Below are 21,000 nucleotides of genomic sequence, written 5' to 3' on the forward strand. Positions count from 1 at the left end.
ATGAATTACATATCGAGTTTTTAATATTTAAAAATTAAAAAAAAAGGATTTTTTTTCAAATCGTGTTAATCCGACCTCATTTTCAAAGGTCTCCAACAACAAATATTTCCATTGTTCATGTTAATATAGGGATGTGAGCAGTAGACTTGTTTTCTGAAAAAGTTATACCTTTGCAACGAAACATGGCGGGTAACCCTGGATCCTTCAAAGCAAATCTAAAGTTTATTGGAAGATCAGAACATATAGTTCCTTAACACGGAAAACGAAACGTACGCTTTTCGTAGTATCGATGGTTATATATTCGAGTAACCTCCGAATTCGTAACGTAAAAAGTTAGTGGGCATTTGATAATTCATAATATTTTCAAAATTGAATTTCGATTAATAAGTATCGAATAACTACACGTAGAGCTATAGAGCACGACAAAAACGATTTGAAATCCGAAATTAGTTGGTCAAGTCGGCTTGACATTAAGGGTCAAAGGGTACATTCGGGAGCGTTGAGAATACAATTCTAAACACATCCATCTAAACGCTTGTAGAGTTTACAACGCCAAGTCGAGAACGCTGTCAGCATCCAAGTAGAATGTACCCCTTATTCCCTCTTGCCGCAGACTGACTAGTGGCGCCGCAATTGTCGACGGAGATAGCGCAAAAATTGTTGATATGTGAGATCGATTTGGTTATGCAGAACTCAACAACTTAGCCTAAAGTCGGGGTCTAGTTCCAAATGTCAATACAGATGTCGCTAGAGTTTTTTTTCTTCGAAAGATTCGACGACAGAGATTCTCTCGATTTTGTTGGTAATTGAATTCAAGACTTTGTTTAGTGTTAAACGACACATTACAGTTCGACCAGAAACATTTCTACCAAAATTTAATTCTACCAAAAACATCTATACCAAAATTCATGTACACCCAACAAAGCAAGTTTCATATTTCTATCGTGATCAAATACTACCCCTTAACAACTGCACCATGAATTTAATTTTGATTGCACAGCTACCACATATCAACTCCACCAGACATTTCTATTCGTAAATGTACACACTGTGGGCGCGTTCGGGGAGTCGCTATTTGCGCTACAAACGCTAACGTTATCATTGAATGATATTACTATATCTTGTATTTTTAGCGCAAATAGCGACTCCCTGAACGCGCCCTGTAACGACTATACCATGAAAATAAATAATTTAAAAAATGTCCACCAGAAAATATTTCTTCTCCAAAAATGCTCTATCATATTACGTCACTACCTCACTTTTTTTGGTGAAGTAGTTTTCCAGGTTAAAAATAAAAAAATATTAATTAAAATTTGATAAAAATACCTTAATATATAAATATTAGAGTGCCACAAATAATGTATAATTTTAATGGATGATCATAATTTATTCAACGGTTCGGTACATACAATTTTGTGTATTGATAATTATGGCAATTAATCGGTGAATATTTACGAATGGATTTTGGATAATTCGTTCGGTTTGTTTTCGTTCTTCACGTGTTTACGTTTCACGCGTTTACGCTTGGTCGTGTTTGGACTATTCGCTATAGCCAGCGTGTCGTAGTAGCAGAGCGGAGTGGGGATAGAGGCGTTCGGTCAGCCAGCGGGAGAGAGGGGAGACGGGCGGACACCGGGCGGAGCTCGAGACAGGGGAGAGGCGCAGGCGCAACATGATTCGCTTCACTCTCACGCCGCTCGGCGCGCACAGGGAGGGGGAGCTCCGGCCCGAGGGCTGGACAGGAGACAGGAGAGAGGCACAACACGTTTCGCTTTTCGCTTCACTCACCGCCCGACGGGCGTAGGGTGAGGACTGGCGTGAAATGTGAGTGCGCTTTTATCGCTACGCATTGTACATTCCAGTGCATTGAGAAAACGGGGCACGAAATACGACACGTGGAATCCTACTTTATCCTGAATGACTAAAATAATCTTTTTTTACGATTTAATTTTTTTCAATCAATCGATAAACAAATAAAATAGAAACCAATAAAAATTGGTAGCGGTAATAATTTTATCAATGATTGTAATTTTAACAGTTATTTCATAATTTTAAGAGTAAATTCAATCTCGCTGAAGCAACTGATCGGTCATCTAAATTACAAAATAAAAGAACTTAAGATCGTGCGAATCGATAAAAGACACGAAAACACAACGTAGCGAATGTTAAAGTTGAAATTTAATAAAAAATAATGATTCGCTCCTTGTCAATATACATTATTTTTCTTTAATTTCTGAGATTCCTTTTTTTGACGCAACTATAGATAAGCTGATAGGGAAGTCCTCGCACTCGATGTTATTATTATTACAAAATTTGCACATGAATGAGTATTCGTAAAATTTTGGTAATTCGTGAAAAATAGTATCGAGGCAAGGGCCAGTAACAGAAAGAGTTTGGTGACGCCTGTAACATAGCTTCGAGAGTCTTGTGTATGCTCGCACGCGCGCGTGTCCGCAAGCGAGCTAAGATGCAAGCATACTCCGAGCAACGCAACGCAAAGCAAAGCACCTAACGCACGGTCCTAAAGCCATGGGGTTGTCGGCAAGCGAAGACGGACAGTCAGTAAATCTACTCCATAGCGGATAGTTTGACACAGTTCCGAGCTCGATACAGTTTCTGTATCACTTTGAAGTCGCGCAGGCAAGATTCCATGCAGATAAGTCGGAGTTGCAAACGCTGCACGCTAAGCAACGCACGCAACGCGTATAACCGCAGCTATGTACAGCATTACGAATAGTTTTTACTAATCAAATGCTAACAATAGGACGCGAGCAACCGACCACGCGTGCACGCACGCGGGCACACTCGATTCTCTATGAAACGGTGGTACAGGTTTTGTCACTACAATTGTTTCTGTTACTCGACATATTTGGCTTATCCATTTGCGCAAAAACGGTTTCCTGGGAAAAAAAACCTAGGGAAGAGTAGGCAAAGAAGAGCCCTCCCTGAAAATGGGGATATTTTTTTTCGTTTATGTTAATTTTCGTATTCAATCGGTCGTAAAATTAAATAACGAATTTTTAATATAACGCGTCGGTATAAAGTTAAATTTTTGGTGAATAAAAACCCAAGTTCGTTCTCGGAAAAAAGACCAGCGGAAATATAACTTTGTGATAATGAATCGCGATTACGATTTTCTGCGATACGGTGAAGTGATAAGCAAAAGTTAAAGGTGAAGTGATAAATTCCAAACATGGGAGGACGAAAAAACATTGGAAGAAAAGTGTGTTGAAAATGTGTGGAAAGTTCTTTATGATCAGAACCATGGAGCAGGATAAGAGAATCGTAGAGGCAGAGGGAGAGCGAAAGGATCGTGGAGGAAGGCGGAGAGGGAGAGGATCGTCGAGGAAAACGGAGATCGCAAGGATCGCGGGAGAAAAAGGTAGGAAGAAGATCGAGACCCGTTCCTGTAACCGTGAGTAACTACACCAACGATTTTTTTTTTTAAATATGAGTGCGCGAAATATGAAAAATGATTTTCATGTTACAAATGTAGACATTCTACCGATTGAATGATCAAAACACGTGAACGTCAGGATGACGTTTGGATATTTCATGGAAGTATTTTTTTCAAATAATGAATCGTTAGATATAATATTTTCATATTATTTATTTTCATGATACAGATTTAGGGCGGGTTGTTCCAACTTCTAGGTAGCTTATCTGACGGGTAAAAGCATTGACTTGTAGACCTTTAACTGTCAGATAGGCTTACCTAGATGTTGGAACAACCCGCCCTTATAGATTTACGAATAGAATGTTCTGCAGAGTTGATATGTGGTAGTTGTGCAATCAAATTTTGGTTGAAATGTTTCTAGTAAAGATGTAAATGTGTCTTTACCTTTACTCGACTGTCGACAAAGTTGAGAATCTCTGTCGTCGTATCTTTTTTTCTTTATCGAAGAAAACGACCGTAGCCACATCTGTGTTAACATATTTGGAACTAGACTCGGATGTTAGGTTAAATTTTGGGTACATTCTACTTGGACGCTGACAGCGTTAATAGCGTTAATAACGCTAATAACGCTAATGGCCGTTTTCTCCGACGCGGTTCAAACTCAGTTCACTATTTTTCAAATAGTTTCGAGCTAGGATGAACCGAGTTTAAACTCAGATTAACGTTGGAGAAAACGGGCATAAAATGTGTTCGATTTGAAGTGAACATAGTGACGCTGGTTGCGTTCACGTCATGCTCGACTTGATGCGATTACAAAATGGTGGAACCAACAAGTTCTTTTTCAATTATACTCAACGAAATAACACTGGATTCATCGAAAAGTGAAGACAGCGAAACAAGCAGTAGTACGATAACAGAGATAACAGACGATTCTCTCTGTGGATGCGTTCAACCACTTGAACGTCGGGAGCGTTGAGAACACGATTCTAAAAACACCCATCTAAACGCTTGTAGCGTTTACAACGCCAAGTCGAACGCAAAATAACACTATAATGCCCATTTTCTCCAACGTTAATCTGAGTTTAAACTCGGTTCATTCTATCTCAAAGCTATATGAAAAAAATTGAACTGAGTTTGAACCGCGTCGGAGAAAACGGCCATTAAGGATATATTGCACAGGCGATACAATGTTGCCATGCTAAACCATGCTAAAAACATAAAAAAATTCAAAATGATCAGAATTTTATAAAATTTGGTGAACATATTCTTTAGTGCCAAATTTGACAATACAAATTTTTTAAGATTTTTCTTCTGTACAGTTATCGAGTAATTGATCACTAAAGTTCACGTGTATAAGCATAGCGTTTCCATATATATAGGTATACATTCCGGGCATAAGAAATCTGCTTTAATGCGTAATTACTTGATAACTAAACAGAAGAAAAATTTGAAAAAATTTGTGTTTTCGCACTTGATGTTGAAGAACATTATCACCAAATTTCATCAATTTCTAATTATTTCGACTTTTGTATCATTCACCCTTAACGCTGTCAGCGTCCAAGTAGAATGTACCCCTAATGAATGAGGAATATATATGTGTATATAATACATATTCATAAGTACATATATTTGATTCAAAATAAGCCGTTTAATACGCTATAATATAATGTAATGAAAGGATGAATAGAAAACAACGATTATTTTTTTTCTCTTAAGTTTTAATTCGTATCTATACATAAATAAATTTTTTATTGAAAACTATTGGAAGAAAATCGAGTCATATTGAAAGGTATACTGCATGATGATAAAAAGGTTGGATAAATTTTATTTCACATTCCGTTATACAGAATTAAAATATACCTATTCATACGTACTTAAATACACGTCATAAAAGCAAAATAACACTGGAAATGCATTCAGTATGATGAATTCTATGATCTGTGAATGTTCGAAACTTTTAAGTATTTTATCGCAACGTAAAAGTTTTACATTTGCCACACTCGGAAGTTAATATGTAATCGTGACAATTTTCTTCTGGATAACAATGCCGATGTATAATAGAAACGTAGAAATGTTTAACATGTCACAGCCTGGTTTTATTTTAAAATTCTCTTAAATATGCCACGATTCTCAATTGCCTTTCCACTTCATTTTTTTGAGGGAGTCATTGATGACTACACACGAAGGTTATGATCACTCGATATCTTCAATGAGTTTATATTTTGACAACTCTTGTATTTTGTTGCTCTTCGTTAACATATTTTCCAACGCTCGTAATGAAACGCGCTTCCATTTCCATCTACATAAAATATAAACATTCATTTTGAAAATTCTAAAACGATATTCGTCAACGAAATTAATGAAAATTAACACTGTTAGTGCTATAGTTCATTTAAATTTTAGACGCTATCTATTCAGGAGAATTTGTATCCGAGAACTTTTCAGCTAGCGAAGTGCTCAAGTGTCATTAGTGCGAAGAAACATTTCCTCGAATTTTATTAAAACAAAAAATGCACAATCGGAATATTCCATTCAACGAATGATTATCCTACAAAATCAATGAAATTGCAATTACAGTGTAAATAATTTGCTAAAGACTATTCGATGGTAACTTTTATGAAACAGCGAAAACACGATTACAGCAGAGTCGCGGCGATACAAAATAGGTTATGAAGAAAAAAAATTCGAATATCAGTCACCAATGGAGAACAATAATTTAAAAAATGGCAGTTGACAGTCGCTTCGCTCTAATTCGGTGGGACGAGCCATCCTCTAGAAACAGTTGAACCATGAAAACGCGAATCAGAAGTAACAACAAACGAAACAAAAAGCGTTGATCCAAAGTGTAAAAAATAATCACGAAAAGTTTTCAATATATTTCCGCCATTATGAGAACGATGAGAGAAGACCATCCGGAGAATGGATGACTTCCCTTTCCCTCGCCGTGCTTATCGCCATAGTTTTCCCAAACGTATCCGGTTTTTCTGTACTGTCCAATCATATTCTTGATTAGATTGTCACGCAACTGGGTGTAGATTTTTGTTGCTTTCGATTGATGGGGTCCCTCGATCGCTGAATAATGGTTCAAGGCTCGCAGCGTAAGGTAATTGAGATTGATCCAAATGGGGCCTCGCCAGTAGGGAGCGTCATGTTCGGTGTTGTACTTCATGTAAATTGGTGACGTTTTGGCAAGGGATCTCAGACCGTATTTTGTCCAGAGTAGATCAGGATTGGTGAGATCATCAAGGATTTTACCGAGTTGGGGTGAATCGGGTCGAACGATTTGTAGGATGAAAGGGAACAGGGAGACGTATCCGAAGGATGTGTCGATGTATCGCAGGGTCGGGTCTTCCAGGACGAACCTAATCATTTCGGAGGATGGTGCGTGAGATCGCGGGGGAGTCATTGGTCTCCGAAGTTCGACTCGATCGGTGTGGAGACCGAAATCGGCGTAGCTCTGAGTGTTGGGCGACCAATGAAGTTTGTTTAGCAGAGCGTTGTCGTTGAGATAATCGTGAGTGTTTTTGTACTTTTCTGCAGGTTCGTGTAGAATTTCGGCGAGGCGTGTCATGACGCCCGCGGCGAAGCCAATCCAGCAACGGAGGTCGACGTGTCGCTCGTCGATGTTGGGATGCGAAGCACGTGGATAGTCGTCCAGACCGGAAGTTAAAGTTTTCGGATTCAGCTCCCTGAGCGTCGTGCCGTCACGACCACGCCAGCGGTATGTTCCTGGCGAATCTCCTGCCTGAGTCGTATTGAACCATTCAAACCAAGCCTGGAGCCGCGGATAAAGCTTGTCCAGGAGTTTGTAGTGCCTCAGCAGAAGCTCGTCTTCACGATGCTCGAGGATGAAATTCAAGGTGAGGAAAAAAGTGGGTGGATTCGCGTTGGTATTTACTTGAGTGACGAATTCCTCAGGTACCTTCGCCATTGCTTCTTGACCCAATATCATCTCACGGGGTATCCAACCCTCGACGTTCATCAGGTCGAACCAATGGCTCATTATGTCCATTTCGATATCAACGTCCCAGGCCGCCAACAAAAGACCGTGAAAACCTTCGTCCCACAAAAAGCCCCGTGGAAAAAAGCTGCGACTGGGTACCGCAGTGTACAAGGGCGCCTTCCAGTATGGCACGGGAGTCTTCGTGAAGACACTCTGGACTTGGGAATTCCCGTAAAAGTAACCGATCGAACCGATCATATTGGAAAACGCCATTTTTCCGAAATCTACCGCTTCCTCGTCAAACCCCTTCGATCTCAATTTGAATACACGCTCGAATTTGTCGTCGAAACGACGCTTGTGCTCCGCCAATGCATCGTCGTATATTTGTCCCATCAGTTTCTCGTTACGATCGACGAAACTTCCCGATTCAAAGTTCACCTCGAACTCGAATGGGATTTTCGACGTTACTTGACTCACGACGAAATTCGGCTCCAATTTCTTATTCTCCGGCGATAAAGGCAGCTGCTCGCCAGCCAAGATTATGTGCTTTTTCGTCGAGCCTTTGTGCGATGCTATTCGCAAATTATGCAGTACCGTTTCTTTCAGTAAATGCAGTCCCGGCGCAACAGTTGTCAAATATGAATTTTCCTCGATGAATCCTTTTCTCGCATTCAACGTTATTTTGAACGTACCCAAAGCCTGTGTATATCCTTCGATGCCCAAAAGTTTACTTTCATCACTCAAACTCGCGTTCATTCGTCCTCGTGCCTTCCCTTCCATTGCACCATAAAAAAGCATCGACAGCTCCTCGCCGTTTCTGTTAGGATTTTCTGAATTTACGCTTATCCTTGCAGTCCAATCACCGCCGTTACTTCCACCAACTTTTTTCACGAAACTCGTCCTTATCACAACACCACCATCAACAATTTCTTGCGTACCAAAATTCCTCCCGTCGTGTTCCAACCAAGCGTATCGGTCCAATCTGTCACCCTGCTCACACCAATGACGAAACCCCTCACCACCCTGGCGTAAATAATGTGGAAAGTACCACATCAAACCTGTCACCAGTGAATGAGGATCCCGAGTTTTTAGACCAAAGTACGTTCCTGGTCTGTAGGAGCCCCAGTAACGATCGAGGCTGTTTAGATTTGCGACTGTAACTAACTGAATTCATTTTTTTTTATTAATATTTTTTACCTTCGTGCAAAGTATCCAAGTATCCAGAAAATGTTTAATTTAGGGACAAGAATTCATTTCCTCTGATAATTCTAAAGTTTGTGTTCTCTAAATGCTAGGAAGTTTTTGTCAATTTTTATTGTTATCTCGTCAAAGTTTATATTGTGACTTAATTGATTATGAGTTGCAAGAGTTCAGCTATCTTTTTTGGGATACCAGATCTACAGGAGAGAATGAGACAATTTGATAAAAGTAAAAAATGATTATCGGTTGGCTCCCCACGATACTAACTTTTATAGTCTCTTGGTCAATTAACAGTTTATATTACTGCGAGATCTTCGTTTGTTGAAAAATATTTTTCATAATTTATTCAATGTTCCGAATGTTCAATCTCATATTTAGCTTCCAGTTGTACTGCTTTAAGAATTAATTTTACTTCTTTCAACTTTATATTTGAAGATTTGAGGTTTTTCCTGTACCTTTTCTGTACTGTACGGTGTGTTAACTCTGGTTTCTAAATATCCCTTGTAACTGAACCACGCAGCTACGGCTATGCATGCGGCTGTCAGTATGGTTTTCAAAACCGGAATTTTGACAGTAGTTTCTTCCAAAGGATCGTCAGGAGCAACTATTTTGACTCGTGATCTCGTTGATCTTTCATTTCCTTTGGGTTTAGCCATTGCATGTATGTTTTTTACGTGAGTTGTGCAGTAAATATCAACACTACCGAACCTCACTTTCCACGTGGCAATGTGGAACGTTCCAAGGCAAATATCCGCTCAAAACTTATCTCGTTTGTTTGTGAATATTAAGGTGAAAATTTGAACAACGAACTATCGTCAATCAATGATGATCGTTTGGTTTTTTGAACAGTATGTTGAGGAATAGAAACCGGCACAATCGCGAGGTTAAAAATTTAGTATTCATATATAATTCTAATAACCACGTAAATCGTTTAATCACGTTATAATTTACGTGGTGTATAAAAAATGCAATTTTATCGCAGTTTCTCGGCTCGAATATTATTTTGTACAAAAGAAAGGCAGATAAATGGTTATCCTTTGGAATGTTATTTTGATTACGTAGTTTTTTCGAGCAGACGTTTTTACGAACACGATGTGACGACGTCTGCTGTATTTGCGCTCTCTGTCTTGTTGTTGGTTATGTAGTTTTCTTTTTTTTTGTATCGATAATATCGATTAACAAATTATTTGAAGTATCATCTTTTTACCAGTAGTCGAGGTTCAGTTACCGTCGATCTATTAGTAGAACGACTCAGTAAACAAAAATGAGATTCTTGATAGTTGTTCGAAGTTTTTGGAACTCTTGCGAGCGAAAAAATTCTCCGTTTCATTCATTCAAATTGATTCCAGCAAGTTGAATTCCAAGCTCCCAGTGGATTATTAACCGTTGATCGAAATATAAAAATCTTGCAAGTTCCAATCAGAAATGAAATGAACGATGATTGATGAGCCGAAACCACACTCCTCTGAACCGAAACTGTCAGATCGCGGAACTTAATTCCGTATGAATGAACTTGGTGATTTTTCCGATCGAGCCCACACAGTCCGCTCCATCAACGGGAACGTAATGTGATTTTCGTAGAAATATTGAACAAGGAGAGAAAATATTGCGACCGGAAAAATCTTCGCAGCAAATCAGGTTTCGTAAATCGATTGACACCTCGGCAGTAATTGCGCTTAGTGAGAGGAGATTATTTCGAGAAATCTCTTGGACTGAATTCGATTCGAATTCTTTCGAAGTTTCCCCGAAACGAAAAGGGTCTTCGGATCGAATTCTCGTGGGGTTTCTCCCAAGCGAGAGCAAAATCTCATGACCGAGTTCCTCCGGAATTTCACTCGAACGAAGTGATTTTAATATTAAGGGCAAATTAATATCGGGCATCGCGATTTCTAATGAATTTTAAGGTCTTCCATTTTCCTCCACGTCTACCATCGCAGCATATTCGTTTCCTCATGTAACATCGCGTTCGCACTTGGAGACTTTTTTTAAAAATGTGTTTCTCAAGGTTGATGAGATTATTTGAAGCGACAATGGCCTCACTGGCAAACGAAGATGGGACAAAAATAGGTCCGGAGGATTGACCCAACTCATCGGGTCTGAAGTCTTGTTGCTATGGCCCCACTGGCGACGCGTTTCATCCTTCGTAGCCAAGGAGAAACAAAAATTGGCTTAGGGATGGGAGAAGTTGTTTGCGAAAGGATAATCGTCCGAGTCGCGCGGGATGAAAATCGTGAGACGAGTGGCGAGAGCGCCTGAAGCTGTGATGGAGAAAGGATCGAGCCCTGCATTAAGCTGCCTCCTGGGATCAAATTCGCTTTTTCTTTTTCCATGTTAACTTCGCATACGAGAAGGAAAATTTTATTGTTCAAACAAAAAATAATTCGATCAAATGTTCTCCGAAAATGCGCAAGTGTTTGAGCGTTAAAATGCCATTTCGACGCTTCATTCGAGCCAGTAGAAATGCCCGGGATTGGGCCGATGATGATCGGATCCTCCTCACGAATCTCAGCGACGCACGCGAATGAAATTTGAAAATAGTAGACGGACGAGGTTGGGTTACCTCAAGAAAAATCAAATAAATATGGAAATTCTCATGTGCAATGAAACTTTCATCCGAATCTTGCTGCTTCGTATACGCCACTAATTAACATTTCGTTCTCGTACTCCCACAACGAGGCGCGTTTGAATGTGACGAGCTTAAGGGGTCCACGTTAATTAGAATTTTCTAAAAATCCATTTTTTTATTGCATTTTTCGAAAGTATACATATTTAAAAGTATTATACTAAAATTTAGTATTATACCATTCAGTGCGGTACCGCGTACCTACCTTTCTTTAACGATGTATGGTACAAAAGTCAAAATAATTAGAAATTTATCAAATTTGGTGATAATGTTCTTCATCAGCAAGTGCGAAGACACCATTTTTTTCAAAATTTTCTTCTGCTTAGTTATCGAGTAATTACGCATTAACCGGTTGACTGGTATTGGATCATATATGTAAAAAAAAAGTCGGGCCCATTCTGGTTTTGTATCATATGTGTACATATTGAAATAACTTTATCAATTTTCAACCGATTTGGACAAAAATTGGTATACAATGGTTTTTTGGGTCGCTGAGTCGATTTTTGAGCTTAATTTTCACCTCACTACCCTTGGAAGTGGGGAAAATCGAAGGTTGAGGGTGAAATTTTTCGTTTTTTCAATGGATTTTCATGCTATATTACATGAAAATTTTTAGTTTTTTATCACACTGGACTCTTTCATCGAAATCAAACAAAATTCGCTACCCCCAATAATGTGAAAAATAAGGGTTCAGGGTGAAATTTTTTAATTTTTCACTGCGAAAATTTCATGCCTTATCACATGAAAATGGAATCAGCAACCTCGAAAACCCTCGGAAATAAAATATCGTGATTTTCGGTAACATATTGGCTAGTACCAGTTTTGGCACAAAAACTGGAAAAAAGCTCACCATAGTCAACCGGGTTAAGGAGTTTCGGTACAGGCAATACAATGTTGCCATGCTAAACCATGCTAAAAACATAAAAAATTTCAAAAAGTTTAGAATTTTATAAAATTTGGTGAACATATTCTTTAGTGCCAAATTTGGCAATACAAATTTTTTAAGATTTTTCTTCTACCCAGTTATCGAGTAATTGATCACTAAAGTTCACGTGTATAAGCATAGCGTTTTCATATATATAGGTATACATTCCGGGCATAAGAAATCTGCTTTAATGCGTAATTACTCGATAACTAAGTAGAAGAAAATTTTGAAAAAAATTGTGTTTTTGCACTTGATGTTGAACAACATTATCACCAAGTTTGATCAATTTCTTAATATTTAGACTTTTGTACCGAAACTCCTTAAAGCAGATTTCTTATGCCCGGAATGTATACTTATATATATGGAAACGCTACGCTTGTACACGTGAACTTTAGTGATCAATTACTCGCGATAACTGTACAGAAGAAAAATCTTAAAAAATTTCTATTGTCAAATTTGGCCCTAAAGAATATGTTCATCAAATTTTATTAAATTCTTATCATTTTGAAATTTTTAATGTATTTAACATGGTTTGGCATGGTAACATTGTATCGTCGGTAGCCACCCTCCTTAAACGGCTTTTTCTCATTTACGTTTTTGGACGGTTCGTTGATAAAATAGTTGATAATAATCGTTGAATTTTTAGTGGAACTTTTTTTTTTTGCAAAAAACGTGCTTTCTCCTGATTTTTGGAAAGATGGCTGTCGTTTAGTCATTTTTGAATGAATCAAAAATCGTATGATATGCACTGTAGTTATTTACCCATTGAATCTATAAAACCACTTTTTTTTTCTCCGATCATCCATTCCAGACACTTTATCAACCATCTTTTTTTTGGACCTGTCTTCTCCCCCATTTTTCTGTACAAAAACTGATAAGTAAAATAAACATAAAAAATTGTTTTTGTGTATTTTGAGAGTGTATTTTTCAGGCCTGACAATTTTTATATCCATATTTATAATTTATATCGGTGAAAGTAGTATTTTTTTTGGCCGTTTAATCTGAGATAAGAAATTCATTGATTGAACAAAGTTCGTTGTCGAATCAACGTTTTGTGGCTAAGGAAATGAAATATTTGTTGAACCATGGCAAGAAGAAATTTTGTTAATCCGAAAATGTTTTTGTCCCAGTACACGTGGTATTTTTGCGAACAAATTGAGCGATCGAATAATCAATGAAACTTCAATTGACGAATTTTATTTAGTTGACTACGATTTGTTTATTCGCCATTATTCCATTGACTGAATAAATGATTTTTCTCAATGTGTGCTTAGGCTGTCGCCAAGTTGTATGAATCGCTGCCACGATAGGGCGATTCTCGGAGAGATATTTCATTCGTATCCGAAAGAAAAGATGGGGATGGCGGCGAGGAATGCCGCGAGGATGATGCGGTTAACAAAATCATGGAATTCTAAAAAAATAAATGCTCCCTGAGATTTGGCTGTATTGTTGAGCCTGTTTTACGATATTTCTTTGCTGCGTGGCTTTTAATGCTTATGGTAATTCTCGAAGACACCGGAGGGTGAAGGTTCTTTCATTGCATACAAAAGAGGTAATAAGTTTTTAAGGAGAAATGCCACGTGGGATTGACTTTTGTCGGCTAAGCAACTTTTCAAGATTCCCAACAATTCCAAACTCCGCGAATCACAGATTTCTCATCTGCTTCGAGCTCGTTTAATTATTCACTTTTTCTTCTCTACTCGAACTCTTCTGGATAATATGCCTTATCGGGAAAGTAAATCGAGCGTTTTTCTTACTTTTTTCTTCTTCTACGTCTACGAACTTTTCTTCACCGATGAATGTTTCATTATGAAAATTGATCAAGCGCTTATTACGGACAAGTTAATCGATAATACTGCCGCGAAAATATAACAAACGCGGGCAAACGTCCGCGCGAGTTTGACGTGCGAGAGCAGGGAGCGTTAGCTAATGAAAGCTTAACTTACCTTCGTCAGCTCTCGAAACATATTCGATGTGTAGTTGAAAGTTCATGCAACTTCGGAGCTTCGAGATATACCATTGAAAGTATCGAGTTGTGCATCATCTTCTAGATTTTCATCAAAACATTTGACTATATTTTTCGAACACGACCCAACGACTTTTCTATCTTTCGTCATTTTCTACTGCCCATGCGAGGAACGTGCCACTCGCGATCGTTCGTTATTCTTCTTTCCGAGTATTTTCATCGCAGCGAAGCTCAAATAAATATTTTCGCTTTCAGTCACGATTAGAAGCATCGTTGTCGCATTGAATCAAGCACGAAAATTTGAGGGTTTCAATGACTTACGAAAGGAGCCATTATTTTTATCCAGCTTTTCAAGCTCAACACAACTCTCAATATTTTTCACACTCTTATTTTCCATCAGCAATAATTCGGTAGACTTGGGAACGAAAGTCCAGTGTATTCTGATGCCTCGATACTGACGTGTTTCCACTCAAATCAGGTAAGTAGGTTACGTCGATTTATGCGTTGCTAGAGTCCGATGGACGTCCCGAGTCTATTATTCATTCAGAAAGATTGCGTATCTCGTTGCGATGGAAGCATCCGGATGAAAGCTTTTGAAAAATGGTGAAAATCCCTGACGAGTCATTCGCCCCCATTGAAAATACGTTTTTAAGAGATCAAGTTTAATTATTATAGTTCGAAATCGGCTCCCAAGAGCGTGGCACAGGGATCGTAGTCATTGTTGATAGCTGAAAAGAAAATTCGGAGACTCCGGAGACTTTGAAATTTTTCATCATTTTTGTGAAGGGCGCTCAATGTTCTCGTGGTGGAATGGCAAATCGAACAGCGATCTCCTCGCGTGTTGTGTGCGGCTGATACGATTCCAGTGAGTCTGAAGTTGCGCACGCACCTTTGAATGAGCGTGCTTTTCGAAGCCCCGTATCTCCGGCGAGCTTCTCTGGCAGTTGTACATCTGTTGCCCGTAACGCCACTTGTTAAGGAGTTGCAACGGTGCAGATCGAGAAGATAATCTCCATTAAAAGGACTCCTCGGTACATTTATTCGAGCAAGTGTGTACGTGTTCCAAAACAATACAAAAAGGCTTCGGATACTAATTTCTAAAAGAAGAACGAAATATCGAAACGGTATTGGGCTCAAGGGATTGTGAAGATATAAGAAAAATAAAACGTTGATAAAAAAATTGAAAAGCGAATCCCATGATTTTGGATGTTAGCGATAAAGCTCGATGGGCTTTGGTGGGACGATTGAACTTGCAACACTCTTTGTTTCGCATCGTTTGAAACACGCGCCCGAGCGTTTCATCGCGAAAAGTACAGACACAAAAGAATCTCGTGTTATTAAATTCTGGAAGTTTTCAAAGTTTTCACATTTTGCGAAAGGAAGTATGCAGGGAATATGTGATGAGAGGAACTCGTGTAGAGCGTTCGCTTTCAGGACGAAATAAATTTGACGTATTCCGAGAAACTTTGAAAGAGTTGCATTTGTGTTTGAAGATGTGAGGAAAGTTTGGTAAAGAAAGTAACGACGAAAGGCGCGCGTCCCAGCCGAGATCCTCGGTTGACAATGAGACTATGCGTTTCGCATTTCCTTCGGAATATGTTCCAGCGAGCTCGGGATTAATTGTCAGGAGGCGAAAGTTCGAAACTCCATTCTCGAGGAAAAGAACTCTCTTTTTGTCCAGGAGTTCATTTAGTCGGAATGGAATTTGACGCTTGATACAAAACCCTCGAGATTGCGTTATGAAATACTCACTTGCTCGTAGACCTAGGTCCGTATGCGGTGGAATAAATCGACGAAAAGACGAATTTATTTGACGAAACAAAAAGTTCAACGTTGGTGCGATCTCGATGTGATTAAGTGCGAAGAAACGATCCGAGAATATAAGCAGCAATTTTGATAATTCTTCAGAAACATGAATGGAGTAAGCTTGGATCGCTGGTACAACTGCAGTGCAACAGTTCTCGAGCAGGACATAAATTATGTGTTGGGACTTAATCGCAGTGAGCTGTTCAGCGTTCTCAGCGATGTTCTTGTGAGATCGACGAGACGAGAGTTTCTACGATCTGCACTCACCGATTGCCTTTTCACTGGACAGGAGCGTCCCTTTGATTTGGCTTGGTGGCAAAAACTTTCTTGGTCGATGGTGTTTGCTGTTATTTTGCTCATTGCTACGGGAGGAAATATAATCGTCATGTGGATCGTGCTCGGTAGGTATTTACCATTCGCTTCGCTACATGAACCGAAGAAAAAAATGTCTGATTTTTGGTGCAATCAAATTTCATGTTCGATACTTTTAATTGCGGAAAAATTGCCCTTAAGGTTGTTCAATAGCAAAACTCGATTTCTTACGGAAATTTTGAAAAAAATATATGTGCAGAAAAATCTAACGAATCGATTTTAAAAAAAAAAGTAGTTCTACCGTACAGTTTTGCAGATATTGCAAGTTAAAGCTCCATGGATTCCCCACCTGAACACATGGTAATCGTCAAACAAAAAATGACTATCGAAATAACTCGAGAACGGTTGTCTTACGATTTTTATTTTAAAAAACACAGTGTTAGAGTACCTCCTGAAGAGAGAATTGACAAAAAACATGATCTACACCGTCTAGTTTTTGAGAAAAAAGTTATTCTAATAAATATCAGCTTTAGGACGCTGCCCTCGTCACAGACAGTGTGCAAGCCACGACTCGCGCGTTTCTGGGCGTTCATTTGTATGCAAGAAAAAATATGAAAATTCCAAAATCACGAACATTTATGAAATTTTAGTAAAATATCGTAACCACATATATATAATTATATATTTTTTCTAATCATTAACGATAATTTGAATGATTTTTGGAACATATTTCACAACGAATAATGCTCACACGGGAAGGGGGCTGCACCCTATTTTTTATGCGGTACTCAGCTGTCGAACTATCTTGAGTTTAATTCTGATAAAAACTTGCATTATTTCAACAGACTTTATCCTCTCGGAAAAAAATTTATGGGCTGGCATCTACGATAAGTTTCATAGCATGTCCTCGCACTCACGCACCGGGGAAGCATCAATAACGCACTATGTGACCCAGCTAAGCTGAAGCATTTTTTATATGTCGACGCAACACCGAAATTCCCCAAACTCAGGAGAGTTGCATTGAGATATGATTCCGTAGGGCGATGTGTGCCGGAAACACTTTTCTTTCGTCACATAATAAACGTCAACTTGATAGATTGAAGCATTTATCAATGAACATCCGGACACATGTGCAGGCAATCGATTCTGTCGGCATGGTTACATTCCATCTTGCAAAACCTAGCTTTTAGGGATGAGCGAGTGTTGAATATATTCTTGGAATTCAGCACTTTTTTCTCTACCTTATGGATTTGGTGAAAAGTCGAAGCGCTTTTTGCTGCATGCTCCGAAGCTCCTTCATAATGGATTATTTTCATGGGACTTTTCTCCCCAGAGCAAAAAGCCATTTCACTCTTCCTCATATACACCCCTTCGTTCTACTATTTTCCCCAATATTTTTCTTGTGTTCGGCGCAATTCTTTTTTCTGGTGGCTCTTAATAGATCGACACTACTTTCGGAAAAACGAATTCGCGGTATGCCAGGAAAATTCTTGGTAAATCCGTTGGTATCGCTTCCAAAGTCTCTTGGTATTTCATGACAATGTCAATCCGTATCCTCCAGGGCTTACGCGCCCTGTGGATAGCTTTAACCTCTATTTCTCCTTTTCGAAATATGCATCACAATTTCCCGATGTAATGGAATTTTGAGCAACTGGAAGTTTTGTTGCTCGCGGGTACCATCAAACTCCTCGCATCACGAGACGAGCCACTCTGTTTTGGAACGAAGAAGCATGCGAGAAAGATAAATGCAAATGGCAAAAGCGAGTCACACCGGAGATCGAATTTATATCTGTTTATCGACCAAACGATTAAATCTTTTTTTCAACGACAAACGAGCTTGGCTCGACAGTTGATGATCGACGGTGACAAACGTGCTTTGACTCGCATTCATTCGAATTGAATGCGAGCACGTTGAATTTCATAAAATTATATTTTATTGATGAACTCACGGCTGTTTGAATTTTCCCATTTATTGTGACACTCGACGTGTCACAATAAATGTCGCTTACGGCGAGCTTCGCCTCTGCACGTAAATTTTTCAATGCCAAACATAACACTGCAGTTCTTATTTCAATGATACTTTTAGCGATATCGATATTTTTTTCATTATCACGAGTCTTTTAGTTTTAACATTTTTCAACTATTTACAAATCCATGAAAAATTCGTCGCAACCGGCTCGGTGGTTTTTAGTTGAAAAACGACTAAACTTTTTCTAGAAAACAGATCATTATTCGAAAAAAAAAAAATAATATTCGCATAGTTGTTAGCAGCAATAATTTTCACCCGCATTACACCGTTCAGGCATCGGAGGAAAGTGGTTTAACCCTAGAACGCATGACTGGGGTGTGAGCACACTCCACGCGAACTTCAAACTACGCTCCCGTCCTAACAAGCGACATTATCGACGGATTTTTAAATATATAAATTCAATTGAAATTAGTTTTATCGTACATCATTCTTTTCGTTATAAAAAAACGAAGAAAATGGTGTAGGATAAAGTCAGTTTAGCATCGTAGGACCGGATTTATAAGCAGAAAAAGAGTGGGGTGCGTTCAAACCCCGGTCATGAGGCTGAGGGTATGAAAAAAGGCACATAAGGTGTAGGGTTAATAGTACGTTTTCTTTTTATTTTTATTATTTTCACACGTTTTACTTTTGTTGATTTATTTTACAAAAAAAGCGTCAATAACGTCGATCAATTATTTGAATTATTTTTCTCCGCCAATTTAGAAGAGCAACCCTCAATCAGGGATATGACTACGATAAAAATAAATTAATATAAATCTATATGACGAATTGTTTTACTAATCTGAAATGTCTATCCTGTGCCAGGCCCGGGCTTACGACGAATGGTGACGGAGAGTTCCTTTTCTTCGCTCGTTCTATCTTGGCGGGTGCGAAGACGACTGTTCGATCAGTGGCACAGAGCGGGATGGATCGCCCTTTTGCCATCGATCCCACTCTCGCTCACGCATCGATCGTTAAAAGCGCGGAATACTTGAATTTAGATAAATACATATAACAGTGGAATGAAAAGATTACCACGCAGTAACAGTCGAAGGTAGCAGATCGGATTCTCGTGAGGTTATTATTTCCATTTTCATTGCTTTACGGTCCCTTTGCGAACTTTCGCGAGGTCAACTTATGCTTCTGAGCTTGCTTTACTGATTTTCTGCTCTTGTCTCAGCCCAACCCCTTGCTCATTCCGACTCTCCTCCTCCTGAACTGTCTTACCTCCGAATACTTTTTCCGGCTACTCTTTTAGTGAGTTTCATCCAGTCAGGAGCATCAGAAAACTGAGAAAAACTGAGAAAAGTTGAGCAATTGATGCGCAACATGATTAAGGTGATCTATCACTTGCGTGGCGCTTGAGAGATAGCTGCAAAATGGTTACACGCTTTACTCGGACATCCTTGATTTTTTGAGAAAAAATAAAAGTTACACCTTGTTCTCTAATTAAATGAGAACAGCGTGTAACTCATATTTTCTTTAAAATATCAACCTACTCGGAATAAAACGTGCAGCAGGATTTTTACCGACTGAACAACTGGTAGATCACGTTAAGCGAAAATTCAACTAACTGTTGACCTTTCCCGAGGCTGCTTAACTCGAGACACTGCGAGACTCGTCCGTGAAGTATTGGATTCTGTGTCGGGGGTTCGTGAGATATTGGAAGGAGTGAAACAGTAAAATGTGTAAAACTGAGAAACTTCTCTAGGATAACAGGCACAGAGTTTTATATAGTTTTTTTTATTAGACAGCATACGTGCAGATTTTTTCATGCAGCAGCAACTCTTCGACTGCTTCAAGGTCAGCGGAAATTGAGAAAAACTGTCTTTTGATCCCTGAATGATGCGCGAACATCCATTCAAGTATTGTTTTCGCCGGAAGCCACAACTCGGGGGATTCTCGAAGCCGTACATCGACCGCACATCCGTCGTTGATCATGGTTTTTTATCAGTTTCGCGCACTACCAAAAATCACGAGCTTGGTCCTCCCAGCAGTTGCCTATCCACGTGTCGTTTCAGCTGTTTCACTTGGAAAATGTAATTGTCGTATGACTAAACAAATTAAACGAATTCTGATCCTGATGATCGATTTCTCGTTGAGAGGGCTTCAGCCAAGCTTTCTCGGCTCCAGTCAAACTTTCCTAATACTAGCTTCGTGCATACAACCAAACTCCTGGGGGAATGGACCACCAGATTTAATTGACGTTTGATAATTCGTCGATAATGAATCGTTGAAAACTTCTTAAATACATTTTTTTCCTCGTCGAGATTCTTCGATCGTTTTCATCGATTCAATTCTATTGTTAAATAATTAAAAAATGTGTACTTTCGTCAACTCAGCTGATAGGGGGGGATTACTTTGAAGCAACTTTTCTCTGAGACGGTCACACTTGTCTTGACCAGTTTTTACTTGTGTTTTTAATACTGCAATTAAAGTTGATGGAATTTGAATCGAAACTGACCTTGGAATGTTTTCTGCTACGGTTAAGACATAAATTACCAAAGCGAGTGAGAACAATTGGTGTTGTGTGCGGAGAGAATTGAACGGTTATATTTAGCGTGAAATTCACTGTAAAATTTACCGTGATATATTTGACTCCAGAGACAAATAACGAAAAGTATTCATTCCTATATCGCACTGTAAAGTTTCGAAGATTTTGCGAAATTTTCAATTTTATATAGCGGTAAATATTGCAGACAGGACGCGTCAAAATTTACGAAATACTCCGGTAAAAGTTCCTACTCGAAACAATAAATATTATTTAATTTATAGGAAATTTCAATTTTTCTTTTTATTTCAATTTCAATATCATGGATT

The 21,000-nt window shown here is 38.9% G+C and overlaps 2 protein-coding genes across 3 annotated transcripts in view; one reads left to right on the forward strand and one right to left on the reverse strand.

Annotated features, from left to right (window-relative positions):
- The first annotated feature begins 3,125 nt into the window (after nt 1–3,125).
- The window catches only part of LOC122409532 (tachykinin-like peptides receptor 86C), a 75,568-nt gene continuing 57,693 nt past the window's right edge, over nt 3,126–21,000 (forward strand). Inside the window, exon 1 of one of the 2 annotated variants that reach the window (XM_043417178.1) lies at nt 3,126–3,382. In XM_043417178.1, coding sequence (XP_043273113.1) covers nt 3,235–3,382 — 148 coding nt within the window. In that variant the 5' untranslated portion in view covers nt 3,126–3,234. Of the gene's footprint in view, nt 3,383–15,020; nt 16,262–21,000 lie in introns of those variants that run through there. The other variant, XM_043417169.1, reaches the window with a different exon arrangement.
- Nucleotides 5,200–9,644, reverse strand: GCS1 (mannosyl-oligosaccharide glucosidase). Its single transcript, XM_043417158.1, has 2 exons — nt 8,996–9,644; nt 5,200–8,504 (listed from the first exon to the last, which is right to left on the reverse strand). The coding sequence occupies exons 1-2, from the start codon at nt 9,194–9,196 to the stop codon at nt 6,267–6,269; spliced, it is 2,439 nt and encodes an 812-aa protein (XP_043273093.1). The 5' UTR covers nt 9,197–9,644; the 3' UTR covers nt 5,200–6,266.

The sequence above is a fragment of the Venturia canescens genome, chromosome 1, assembly GCF_019457755.1.
Source record: "Venturia canescens isolate UGA chromosome 1, ASM1945775v1, whole genome shotgun sequence".
Lineage (NCBI taxonomy): Eukaryota > Metazoa > Arthropoda > Insecta > Hymenoptera > Ichneumonidae > Venturia > Venturia canescens.